Genomic DNA, 13,447 nt, shown 5'->3' with positions numbered 1-13,447 from the left:
ATGGGGGCGCCTGGTGGGCTGCCATCTATGGGCTCGCACAGAGTCAGACACGACTGAAGCGACTTAGCAGCAACAGTGGGAGGTTCCTAAGGGCTTGAGACTTTAAGTACTAAATCCGTGCAAGTCCTTGGCAAACTAGAAGTAGGTTACCCTTACCAGGAATGCAGAAAGATGAATTATTATTGCTTTAAAGAGTAGATATTCAATAACAGTGATATTTAATTTATTCGTACCTATCTCTCTACCTCTTGTCTACCCATATTTTAAAATTCAATTTGAATGCCACTTCTACCTAATCTCTTCCTCTTATGAATTCACATAATTCTTCACCTGTATCATTTTTGTTCCACTTTTCACTTTAAAACATCTTTATCTGAATTTTCTATATACAAATTTTATCTCTGACACCACATGGAAAGTTCTGTAATAAATCTGTAATAAATGATGTATGATTTATCTTTTATCCCTTATAGATTCTAGCATGGTGCTCCATACCTACTTTATAAGAAGAGATTTATTAAAAGTAAGGAATAAATTCATGAGTGAAGTAGGTGTATTGTTAATATGAGATATACCAGTGTGTAATAGGAAAAAAAAAAACTGCCAATACAGAATTCAGAAAACCTAGATCTGTCACTAGGTAAATTTGTGATTCTTGGCAGTTCCCTTATTTATATGTGTGAGAGTGTGAGTGTGTGTGTGTGTGTGTGTGTGCACACACCCATGTGTGTACACACTACAGTTTTGTCAGCCCAAAACTGAAAGTTTCAGCTAGACCCTCCTTGCTATCTCGTGATGCTATTGACTCTTCAGTTTTTATTTGGTCATCCGGTGTTGTCAAAGACCAGTCCAAACTTTCAGCTTGTCCTGTGGTCAGTCCTCTGTACCATACACCCCCTTTTTCACTTTTGGAAGATGACCACAATTTGTACTCTATCAAGATATCTACATGCAGGAATAAACTTGTTCAGTCCACCTTTGTAAACTGCTGTGCATTTTAAGTAGAATAATACCAATTATTCCTTTCTGACACTGACCATTTAAATATTTCAGATATAAACAGCCATACTTACCTATATTTGTAATTCAGAATCTTATATATGCAATGCTTGATGAAAATACAATATTCTAGACCATTTTTGTGTTATGACTTTTGTATTTGGAGAACCAAGTAAAAGTAGATTGCTTGAAAATTATGATTATTTGTTTTGTATTTAATATATTTTAAATGCTTTTTTATAGGAGAAAAAAACTGTTTTGTAAAAGGTTTCCTGTTAATTTTTTTGAAAAATGTAACCGACAGCTCTTACAAGAACAGGATTGATCAGTGTGTTTTGAAGATTCACATTAAAATATGTAAAAATATTGCTTTCATCAATTTTCAATTAAAATGTGATTATTATGCAGACTTTTATACATTTTTATAACCCAGTGTTCTATTGTTTTTAGCTACTGATGCAAATGTGAAGAATGAAAATCTTTCATCTGTGCAACAGCTTGGCATTAAAATGACTGTCAGGTATATTATAGGGAAATATCTCCCTGTGCATTTCTAGAATTTGTTTTTGTCTAGCTAATATGTGCTTAATATTGTTTAAGTTAACAATCAACTATTTTGTATAGTTTAAATACAGAGTTTATCATTCAGAAAATGATAACTTTGTTTTGAGGATATTGGCACATGGTTAAATTACCCTTGCAGGTAAATCAGTTATGGTTCATTATTATTTCAGAAGCTAATTACAGCATATTTAAGTCTCTATGACGATCAGGTTTTTTCCAAAAAAACATTTTAAGTATCAGCACATTGGTAGCACAGTCATACCATTTGCTAAAATATGATTAATTTTTATTTTCAGGCTATAACTATAGTTAATGAGTATAAAAGTATCTTAATGATAGATGTATAAGTAAAAGCAGAATAAATAAATTATAGTAGTTTGAATTTTTCATACTCAAATTATAATTTTCAAAAGAAATGGACAAGCTAAACAGACTGGGTGTGAAGGTATGAGCCCTTCATTATTAAATGGGGATCTTGACAGGCCCATTCTATCTGTTCTGTTGGATCATCTTCAGAATTAAGTATAAAGAAGATGCATGTGAAAGTTTTTTAAAAAGACTGTAAATCCATAGCATTATAATAAAATCTATGATAGTGATTCTAGCACATCCACCTATATCACATAGGGTATATAACCCACTGATTATGTTTTGTGACCCTGTACCTGCCTTTTATACTGTAATGACCTATTTCCATTCTAAAATGGAATCCATAGATAATATGAGCAAGCTAGTCACATATTTTTTTTAATTCAGTTTGATGTCTTATTGTTAAGACATAAATGGAAAGTGACTTATAATAAACTGTTTGTATACAGTATGAGACATAGCTGGCACCTATGAATCATTGTAGCTGTGGGGTAGCTACAAATGGAGATGGATTTTATTTTGGTGTTTCAAATATTACAAGAGGGTTGCCACTAGCAAAGTGACTTTGCAAAATGATGAACAGTCTTAGGAAGGCTTCAGGCAAAGCATAGGAACTATCTTTCCCTAACTTACACTTGGTTTTGTTCAGTGTATAATAAATAAGACTAATATATTATGATTTTATATGAAGCTCAATTAATTTCAGATAATTATAAATAAAATTTTCATCTATACAAATAATAGGTAGGGCATTTATAAGTTCTTACTGTGCAGGGCTGACTGTCCCATGTCTAACCTCCTGATGCTCACTCATCAAGTATCAGTGGTCCTCCAGTCACTGTGGCAAACTAAAACACTCCCATAAACTTCCAAAACAGTGCCATACTCATGTAGAATCACTGGACTAAATGAACCCTAAAATTGCTTCTAGACTTAGCATTCTGTCAAGCTAGCCTGTCAGCATTCCATGTTGTAGATTAAATTCAAGAAAAAGTGCTTATATTCTACTACTCATCTATAGTATCTGTGTTTCATTCTTTCATTACTATTTCATTTTCCTTTAAAGTTACTGTATTTACCAGATGAATACTGCAAATTCTGATATATCATAATTATCAGGTACATATATGGGTGTTATTTTTTCATGAGTGCTCTGTATAATAGTTATGCCAAAAGTAGAAATTTGAAAACTTAAAACTATGAGATCTCAAGGGAACTACAGTTTGATGAATTTTAAAAAATGAATTTACTATGCAAGGCCTGACATTTTTCATTTTGTATGTTTTCTGGACATTTAATTTAGGTATGGCAAGTTCCTCAACCTGTTAAAAGATGGTGCAGAAAATGATCTTACCTTGGTTTTAAAGCATTGTGAGAGATTCCTGAAACAGCAGCAAGCTTCTATAAAATCTTCTCTTCATATCCTTTGTAAATGACTGACAGTACTTTAACTCTCTTCATATGCTTTTCAGAATTCTTGGATGTAATACTTTAAAACTTTTGTAGGAAAATAATACTTAAACCTATATTAGTGATTTGCTATATCTTTATAGTATTTGATTCTATTATTTTAAATAGGTACTTTATTAGATTGAGTAGTAATTATTAAATTCAACCTTATTAGTTAAATCTTGAATAATTAGTTATTAGAACATATTTTCGGGTGTATATAGAGAAACTTTAAAATAGATTTAGTAAATCAAAATAATTGACTCAAAGGATAAAGCATCTGCCTGCAATGCAGGGGACCCTGGTTCGATCCCTGGGTTGGGAAGATCCCCTGGAGAAGGAAATGGCAACCCACTCCAGTATTCTTGCCTGGAGAATCCCATGGACAGAGGAGCCTGGCAGGCTACAGTCCATTGGTCGCAAAGAGTTGGACAGGACTGAGCGACTTCACACAGACACAGAATAAGAATAAAACATCCATTTATTTTATTTGTATTGGTTATCTTTCAGAAATAGAGTTTGACTTCAAGAAAAAAGTTTATACAAGTCATTTGCATTACTGAATTCTAAAAATATGTGGGCTTTTTAAATACTTGATTATGCTAATAATTTGACAGATAACCTAATCTAGAGAAAGGATGGTACTGTTGTGTTAATGACTTGAACAGTGTGTTTTCACAAAGCGTATAGTTTTTTCCTCTTGTTGCTGGTGATTTTGGCCTCCCCTGGACATGTCAACAAATAGTATATTAAAATAGTTACTGTGCAAGTAGTTTTTTTATTAATAAAGTTTAATTTTAGAATCTGCCTACCAATATAGGAGGCACAAGAGATGCAGATTTGATCCCTGGGTTGGGAAGATCTGCTGGAAAAGGAAAAGGCAAAAGAGGAGCCTGGCATTCTACAGTCCATCGGATTGGCAAAGAGTCAAACACAACTGAGCATGCACACAGGCATTTACATCAATAGCTTATAAGCTGGTTGAAGACAAAATGAGGGCTAACTATCGTTAATATCTTTCTTGATAGAGATTCTGGAAATGAATATTTATGGAGTTCTAGTATTTCAGCATGTAAGATAAAATATTATAGAAGTTCCTTAACTGTGCTTTTCAGTCTGCTTGCAGAGGAATTACACTAGCCATGACTGGTTTGTATCTTCTTTGTTCATAATAATGTTGGGCGACAAAGATAAAACATTCCGATTTCTTCAGCAATTCTCCAGGCTTCTGACTTCAGCTTTCCTTTGGTTGCCAAGACTACATATTTCTGTAAGACTTTTCAGTCTGTTTTATAGGAATGTTTTAAATTTTAAGGAAAATCCTCTTTAGATTCAATAGGATCTTATTATTTTATTTGTAGAGTGTGTTATATACTCTATATTCATTTTCTGTCTGAATGCAGTTTTGAGTGATTCGTTTTGAAGATACACATTTGATATTTTCTCAAATACTTGCTGTCTTACCTAATGATAACTGAATGAAGGATTAATAATAATAGGTGCATTATTAAATTTTAAACTTGTCATTTAATTGGAAAATTCCATATATAAATAGAAAACCTTTGAATGAATATTTTTATTGTTACTTTGTTATAATCTCTGGTTAAATTATAGTATAAGAAAATAATATGTTAGTTGAAATTGTATCCATATTGTATAGAGGAAAAGCATACTAATTTTATATACATTTTGCCAATCTATGATGAGTTTTGATTAAGATATTATAGTGTATTTTTTTATTTAAAGATTTTACTAGTTCTCTGGGATCCAAGTTTAGTTTAGAGGTAAGTGTATCCCTAATTTATTCATGATTCTGCATTTTGTTTTACTTACTTACTGCATTTAAGACCTCCAGCTTGGGGAAAGTGTCCATTATAAGCCATGCTAGTGCTTTTCATGACAGACTGAACTTGGACAGCAGAGTCACACAGTACCCAAGAATAAGTTGTTAAGGGGACTAGAGAGTATCTATGTCAAGTTAAATGAAAGCATTTATTACATGTTCTTAAAGTAAGTATTTGTGATAAAGAAAATAAAAGCAAAGCACCAAGGAATACATTAAATGTTAAAATTTTATAATTTATATCTGAAATAGCTATATGCAATTCCTGAATAAGACATTCTCCTGCTTGTACTTAACTGTAACTAGAAATTTGCTGACATAAAAGGAGGAACCAAAGACAAAAGAGTATGTACTAGCTTTTCTCCAATCAGTGGAACTATTTTCCTTCTGTTAACCAGAATTTGGACAATTCTTTAAATTGTGCATGAAGATTTAGAATATCTGAAAATGCTTATCAAAAGAGTTTTTACCTTACATTTGTAAATGAGAGAAAAATTTTTAAGTCTATCACACATTTTCATGTCAAGTATTTTGAAAAGATACCTACATGCCACTAGTTTTAAGTATTCTACTTTAGTGTTCGGATTGTGACCCTGCCAGACATCACCAATGAACTGCTTTTAACTATAATTTTATAAAGTTGCATTTCTGCTTTGACTCTTTAAACCTTTTTTCTGACACATTATTTTACTTTTAACATGAGTGATGTTGTCTAATAGCATTTCTTCCCCTAAAACTGAAATCAGGCAGTACTCTAATTGCTTTGAGTTTATTAGATTAACCATTTTGATAGCTTCATTTGATATGTAATATAGATCTGTGAATGGAATGGAGTGACATTACTCAAGGGTTTTAGAATGAACTCAATGTAAAGCTTTATACTTTTCTGTTAGTGCAGCTATATCGTCAGTGAAGACTCACACAATGCCTTCTTTAGTATCATTTTTTTCTTTTCAACTATAGATATACCAAGTTGAATATTTTATTACCAATAGTTTGTTTTACTGTCTTTGTAAAGCAAATAACATTCTGCTAACATTGCTCTTCCAGGATTCTGTCTAGAACTGTTAGCTAAGTGCAGTTACTAATGTCTGTATAATCACCACTCCATAGTTTAAATGTTTTTTATTTAAACTTTTCATTTAATCTTTTGGATTTTTTTTTTTTTTTTTTTTTTTTTTGCTGTGTCACTTTACTTGTCAGTGCATACGGTAGAAGACTTAATATATTACTTTAAAAGTGGCCCTTTTCTATTATATTTGTTCCATTGGTTCTAAGCATTACACTGACACTTTCTATGCAGGTTGACAAAATATGCAAATCTGCATTTACCAAAAGACATGTTAAAGACACTAGCTTTAGCCATTAATAGCACAGACTTTTCCACCATCTTTAGCACAATACCATGTTAATGTAATTAACCTCAGAAAAGCTTCAGCCTGTTTGCCCTGAACCCCATTCTCTTGTTCTATTTTTTTTTCCTTTTGTTCCATGGCCTATATTGATTCCAAATATGCTCCTTAATTTATGTATTTATTACTTACACACTTAAATGTAATCTCTCTGGGGCAAGGTTTTGTCCACTGACATGCCCCACCATAATTATTCAGTAAATATGCTGAATGTATGAATTAATGTTTAGATAGATATGTGTAAAATTCATACTTTAATTGAAGAAAGTAGGGAAAACTACTAGGTCATTCAAGTCCCTTATGATTATACAGTTGAAGTGACAAATAGATTCAAGGGATTACATCTAATAGAGTGCCTGAAGAACTATGGACAGAGATTCATAATATTGTACAGGAAATGGTGACCAAACCATCCCCAAGAAAAAGAAATGCAATAAGGCAAAATGGTTGTCTGAAGAAGCCTTAAAAATCGCTAAGAAAAGAAGTAAAAGGCAAAGGAGAAAAGGAAAGATATACCCATCTGAATGCAGAGTTCCAAAGAATAGCAAGGAGAGATAAGAAAGCCTTCCTCAGCGATCAATGCAAAGAAATAGAGGAAACAATAGAATGGGAAAGACTAGAGATCTCGTTAAGAAAATGAGAGATACCAAGGGAACATTTCATGCCAAGATGAGCCCAGTAAATGGCACAAATGGTATGGACCTAACAGAAGCAGAAGATATTAAGAGGTGGCAAGAATACACAGAATAACTGTACAAAAAAGATCTTATTGACCTGGATAAACATGATCATGTGGTCACTCACCTAGAGCCAGACATTTGGAATGTGAAGTCAAGTGAGCCTTTAGAAGCATTACTGCATACAAAGCTAGTAGAGGTGATGGAATTCCATCTGAGCTATTTTAAACCCTAAAAGATGATGCTGTTAAAGCACTGCATTCAATATGCCGGCAAATTTTAAAAATTCAGCAATGGCCACAGGACTGGAAAAGGTCAATTTTCATTCCAGTCCCAAAGGACGGCAATGCCAAAGAATGCTCAAACTGCTGTACAATTACGCTTATTTCACATGCTAGCAGGGTAATGCTCAAAATCCTTCAAGCTAGGCTTCATCAATATGTGAACTGATAAATTACAGATGTAAAGCTGGATTTAGAAAAGGCAGAGGAACCAGAGATCAAATTGCCAACATCTGTTGGATTATAGAAAAAGGAAGGGAATTCCAGAAAAACATCTCCTCTGCTTCATTGATGACTCTAAAACCTTTGACTTTGTGAATCACAACAAACTGTGGAAAATTCTTAAAGAGATGGGAATACCAGACCACTTTACCTGTCTCGAGAAATCTGTATGCAAGTCAAAAAGCAATGGAATAATGAACTGGTTCAAAATTGGAAAAGGGGTATGTCAAGGCTGTATATTGTCACCCTGCTTATTTAACCTATATGCAGAGTACATCATGTGAAATTCCAGGCTGAATGAAGCACAAGCTGGAATCAAGATTGCTGGGAGAAATATCAATAACCTCAGGTATACCATACTAATTGCAGAAAGCGAAGAGGAACTAAAGAGCCTCTTGATGAAAGTGAAACAGAAGAGTGAAAAAGCTGGCTTAAAACTCAGCATTCAAAAAACTAAGATCATGGCATCCAGTCCCATCACTTCATAGCAAATAGATGGGTAAAATGTGGATATAGTGACAGACTTTATTTCCTTGTGCTCGAAAATCACTGCAGATGGTGACTGCAGCCATGAAATTAAAAGACGCTTGCTCCTTGGGAAAAAAGCTATAATCAACCTATACAGCATATTATAAAGCAGAGACATCATTTTGCCAACAAAGGTCTGCCTAGTCAAAACTGGTTCTTCCAGTAGTCATGTACGAATGTGAGGGTTAAACCATAAAGAAGGCTGAGTGCTGAAAGTTGTTGTTTTTGAACTGGTGCTAGAGGACTTTTGAGAGTCCCTTGGACTGCAAGAAGATCAAATCAATCCTGAAGGAAATCAACCCTGAATATTCACTGGAAGGACTGATGCTGAAACTTCAACACTTTGGCCACCTGATGAGCTGACTGATTGGAAAAGGCCCTCGTACTGGGAAAGATTGAGGGCAAGAGGAGAAGGGGGCAGCAGAGGATGAGATGGTTGGATGGCATCACTGACTTCAGTGGACATGAATCTGAGCACACTCCAGGAGTTGGTGATGGACAGGGAGGCCTGGTGTGCTGCAGTCCATGTGTGTGCGTGTGCAGTAAGTCACAAAGAGTCGTGTCCAACTCTTTGCAGTCCATGGGGTTGCAAAGAGTAAGGCAGGACTGAGTGACTGAACAATAGCAACAAATGTAAAAGACAGTAGGCTTTTATTACCTTAGAAAATGTATTTAAGAGAGCTCCCCTACATTCTTTTTTTTTTTAATTTTTTTTTAAATTTTATTTTATTTTTAAACTTTACATAATTGTATTAGTTTTGCCAAATATCAAAATGAATCCACCACAGGTTAAAAGTCTTATAAACAAATTGCATCAAAAAGATTTTAAAATTTGGCTTAGGAGAAACAATATAGGAAATAATGAAATATTAAAATTTTCAAAAATGTATGAACTCTATTACTGTGAGATAAAAATCATTTGAAAAAAATGTGTCCTTAAGCCATTTAGACAAGAAGAACCCTTTAATGTACTGATATAGTTAAATTATCTTCCAATTTTGTCTTTAAGAAAATTCTTCATGAATGATTAAATAATCATTCTTTATGGAATTTCATCAAGAATCAATTTGACTAATTGTTAACATCAAAGCTGTTAATAAATATAGATTAAGACAGATCAAGAAATCAGTTATTTCCATGGAGGAATACCTAATCTCAAATAATAATTATAATAAAAATAACAATCATGTATGCCTTCTCTGTTAGTTGAAAGATGAGAAAGGATAACAAATTAAATTGAAATAAAAACTGAAGTATTTTAATTCATTTAGAAACAAAACTTCCTTGATGATAAATCAGGATAAAGTTGCATTCTGATTAACTAGTGTAGTTCTACAAGGAAGTGTCATGGAATAGGATAGTCACTTTATATTCATTTAATTATTTTATATAGTTAAATGTGTGAATATCTGTATCATCCTTTTCATAAAATAAATTAATAGTAATCCAACACAGGAGGTTTAAAGTTAAAAATTCTAATAGCATTGAAATGTTCATTTATATTTAAATGTTATAATTATCAGCATGTCATGGCACACTTGTAACCTATTTGCAAGGGATTAACAGTAGTAAGTCATGTAACCAATCACTTACTGGGAAGAGGATAAGCGGTAAAGTCCTTTCCCCTTCATATATGTGACTTCGAATCTTAGAAGATTCCTTTTTCCTATGTGTGGTTCTTTTTTTGCTGAGAGGAGAAATATTGTTTTTTAGAGTTAATTGAATCAAAAAGGTATCTCCGAGTTTTCTATTCAGGCCTCTGCACGGTGTGCATGATGCACATGCTTCACAGAGTAACTGCAGCAATGCCAATAAAATATGGCCTGTTCTCTGCCTGCAGATCCCTAGAGTGGAGGACAGGATTGGATTGGATTGAATTGGATCGGTTTGGATGGGTTTGGAAAGTTTGTCTTTCTACTAGCGTCTTTCTATTTAATATCCATAAGTTTTCCTTAGTGTTAGGAATAAAATGAGTCATCAAAACTGCCTGTAGTGAAAGAAAAAAAAACTAAGACTGCATACTGTGTTTTTCTTTAAGCACATATCTTTCATTTTTAATCATTAAAGCCAAATACTCTAAAAAACGGCATAACATGAACATATGGATTCATATCATGCCAGTTTTAGTATATCCCAAACCAAAAGTTTTACTGATAACTTTTTCCATGATATCAGGCTAGTTTATATGTTACTTAGGTGATCTGTTAAATGATGTGATCCTGTATGTATTCTGCTTAATTCTATGTTCCGAATTTTCTTTAGAGTTACCTTTATTGAGTTACCATCCTTTCCAAGAGTTGTAACTAATCAAAATATATCAGAATACTAGAAGTATAACAAATATAATTTATAATTTGATGATTCAGAAGATTCTCTGTTATATTCATGTCGCTCAGAGTGGTCATTGATCTGGTTTATGACTATCATTAACTGTAAATTAGAGTTTTGTACAGGAGACAGGGATCAAGACCATCCCCATGGAAAAGAAATGCAAAATAGCAAAATGGCTGTCTGGGGAGGCCTTACAAATAGCTGTGAAAAGAAAAGAAGTGAAAAGCAAAGGAGAAAAGGGAAGATATAAGCATCTGAATGCAGAGTTCCAAAGAATAGCAAGAAGAGATAAGAAAACCTTCCTCAGCGATCAATGCAAAGAAATAGAGGAAAACAACAGAATGGGAAAGACTCGAGATCTCTTCCAGAAAATTAGAGATACCAAGGGAACATTTCATGCAAAGATGGGCTCAATAAAGGACAGAAATGCTATGGACCTAACAAGCAGAAGATATTAAGAAGAGGTGGCAGGGATACAGAGAACTGTACAAAAAAGATCTTCACGACCCAGATAATCACGATGGTGTGATCACTCACCTAGAGCCAACATCCTGGAATATGAAGTCAAGTGGGCCTTAGAAAGCATCACTACAAATGAAGCTACTGGAGGTGATGGAATTCCACTTGAGCTATTTCAAATCCTGAAAGATGATGCTGTGAAAGTGCTGCACTCAATATGCCAGCAAATTTGGGAAACTCAGCAGTGGCCACAGGACTGGAAAAAGTCAGTTTTCATTCCAATCCCAAAGAAAGGCAATGCCAAAGAATGCCCAAAGTACCGCACAATTGCAGTCATCTCACATGCTAGTAAAATAATGCTCAAAATTCTCCAAGCCAGGCTTCAGCAATATGTGAACCGTGAACTTCCAGATGTTCAAGCTGGTTTTAGAAAAGGCAAAGGAACCAGAGATCAAATTGCCAACATCGGCTGAATCATTGAAAAAGCAAGAGAGTTCCAGAAAAACACCTATTTCTGCTTTATTGACTATGCCAAAGCTTTTGACTGTGTGGATCACAATAAACTGTGGAAAATTCTGCAAGAGATAGGAATACCAGACCACCTGACCTGCCTCTTGAGAAACCTATATGCAGGTCAGGAAGCAACAGTTAGAACTGGACATGGAACAACAGACAGGTTCCAAATAGGAAAAGGAGTACATCAAGGCTGTATATTGTCACCCTACTTATTTAACTTCTATGCAGAATACATCATGAGAAATACTGGACTGGAAGAAGCACAAGCTGGAATCAAGATTACCTGGAGAAAAATCAATAACCTCAGATATGCAGATGACACCACCCTTATGGCAGAAAGTGAAGAGGAACTAAAAAGCCTCTTGATGAAAGTGAAAGAGGAGAGTGAAAAAGTTGGCTGAAAGCTCAACATTCAGAAAACGAAGATCATGGCATCTGGTCCCATCACTTCATGGGAAATAGATGGGGAAACAGTGGAAACAGTGGCAGACTTTATCTTTTGGGGGGCTCCCAAATCACTGCAGATGGTGACTGCAGCCATGAAATTAAAAGACGCTTACTCCTTGGAAGGAAAGTTATGACCAACCTAGATATTGAAAAGCTTTTTCATTACTTTGCCAACAAAGGTCCGTCTAGTCAAGGCTATGGTTTTTCCAGTGGTCATGTATGGATGCAAGAGTTGGACTGTGATGAAATCTGAGCACCAAAGAACTGATGCTTTTGAACTGTGGTGTTGGAGAAGACTCTTGAGAGTCCCTTGGACTGCAAGGAGATCCAACCAGTCCATTCTGAAGGAGATCAGCCCTGGGTGTTCTTCGGAAGGAATGATGCTAAAGCTGAAACTGCAGTACTCTGGCCACCTCATGCGAAGAGTTGACTCATTGGAAAAGACTCTGATGCTGGGAGGGATTGGGGGCAGGAGGAGAAGGGGACGACAGAGGATGAGATGGCTGGATGGCATCCATGACTCGATGGAAATGAGTCTGAGTGAACTCTGGGAGTTGGTGATGGACAGGGAGGCCTGGCGTGCTGCAATTCATGGGGTCGCAAAGAGTCGGACACGACTGAGCGACTGAACTGAACTAAACTGAACTGAGAGTTATGAAATGATAATAGACCAGTTAACAAAACTTCTGTTGTTATAAGAGAGTTTACTGTAATTACAGGGTGTAATCATTAGTGTCTTATTGTCTTTCAGTCAGTTTGTTGAGTAGCTGTTCTGTGTAGGTCTTGGTTCTAGGAGTTTTGTTAGTTACCAAAATTTGAGGCATAATTTCTTCCAACAGAGTATAATTCATAAGAGTAGAATAATTCTTGCCTTATCTTTGGGAATCCATTACATAATAATGTTTTTTTTCTTTGAGATAATTAATTAATCTATTGTCCCCATGTCTATACAAACCTAAATATTTTGTATTAAGCAACTTAGAGACCAATGTAAGAATATTTCTAAAATATATTATTTTTACACTCTTATTATATATATATTCAAAAAATTGTTATCTAATTTGCATTGAAAATTAAAGTATTGTATATGTATGAGTTGATTTTTTTGCTCTTACATACATTTATTAGACTCATTAATTCTACTCTGCAACTAGTAATCAGTGAAAACACATTGTGTACTCAACAAAAGAAGATAAATCAAAGGATGCTAATTCTCATTCAGTTCATATTTTTATTCTTAGCTATTTAATAAAAAACTAATTTTCTTTGTCTGAACATCCATCTGAAGTTGACTACAAGATGTTCATTTAATATGATGCATATATCTTCAGTCATCAATATGTAATATTA

General features: G+C 34.3%; 1 protein-coding gene across 2 annotated transcripts in view; it reads left to right on the top strand.

Moving 5' to 3' along the window:
• TBC1D32 (TBC1 domain family member 32) overlaps window positions 1–13,447 on the top strand; it is a 211,652-nt gene that overhangs the window by 173,897 nt on the left and 24,308 nt on the right. For both annotated transcript variants that reach the window (XM_025294780.2, XM_025294778.2), the window contains 3 exons: window positions 1,450–1,519; window positions 3,236–3,351; window positions 4,497–4,651. In XM_025294780.2, the coding sequence (XP_025150565.1) occupies window positions 1,450–1,519; window positions 3,236–3,351; window positions 4,497–4,651 (341 nt within the window). The remainder of the gene's footprint in view (window positions 1–1,449; window positions 1,520–3,235; window positions 3,352–4,496; window positions 4,652–13,447) is intronic.

The sequence above is a fragment of the Bubalus bubalis genome, chromosome 10, assembly GCF_019923935.1.
Source record: "Bubalus bubalis isolate 160015118507 breed Murrah chromosome 10, NDDB_SH_1, whole genome shotgun sequence".
NCBI classification, from domain to species: domain Eukaryota; kingdom Metazoa; phylum Chordata; class Mammalia; order Artiodactyla; family Bovidae; genus Bubalus; species Bubalus bubalis.
This window is presented reverse-complemented; position numbering and strand designations above follow the sequence as displayed.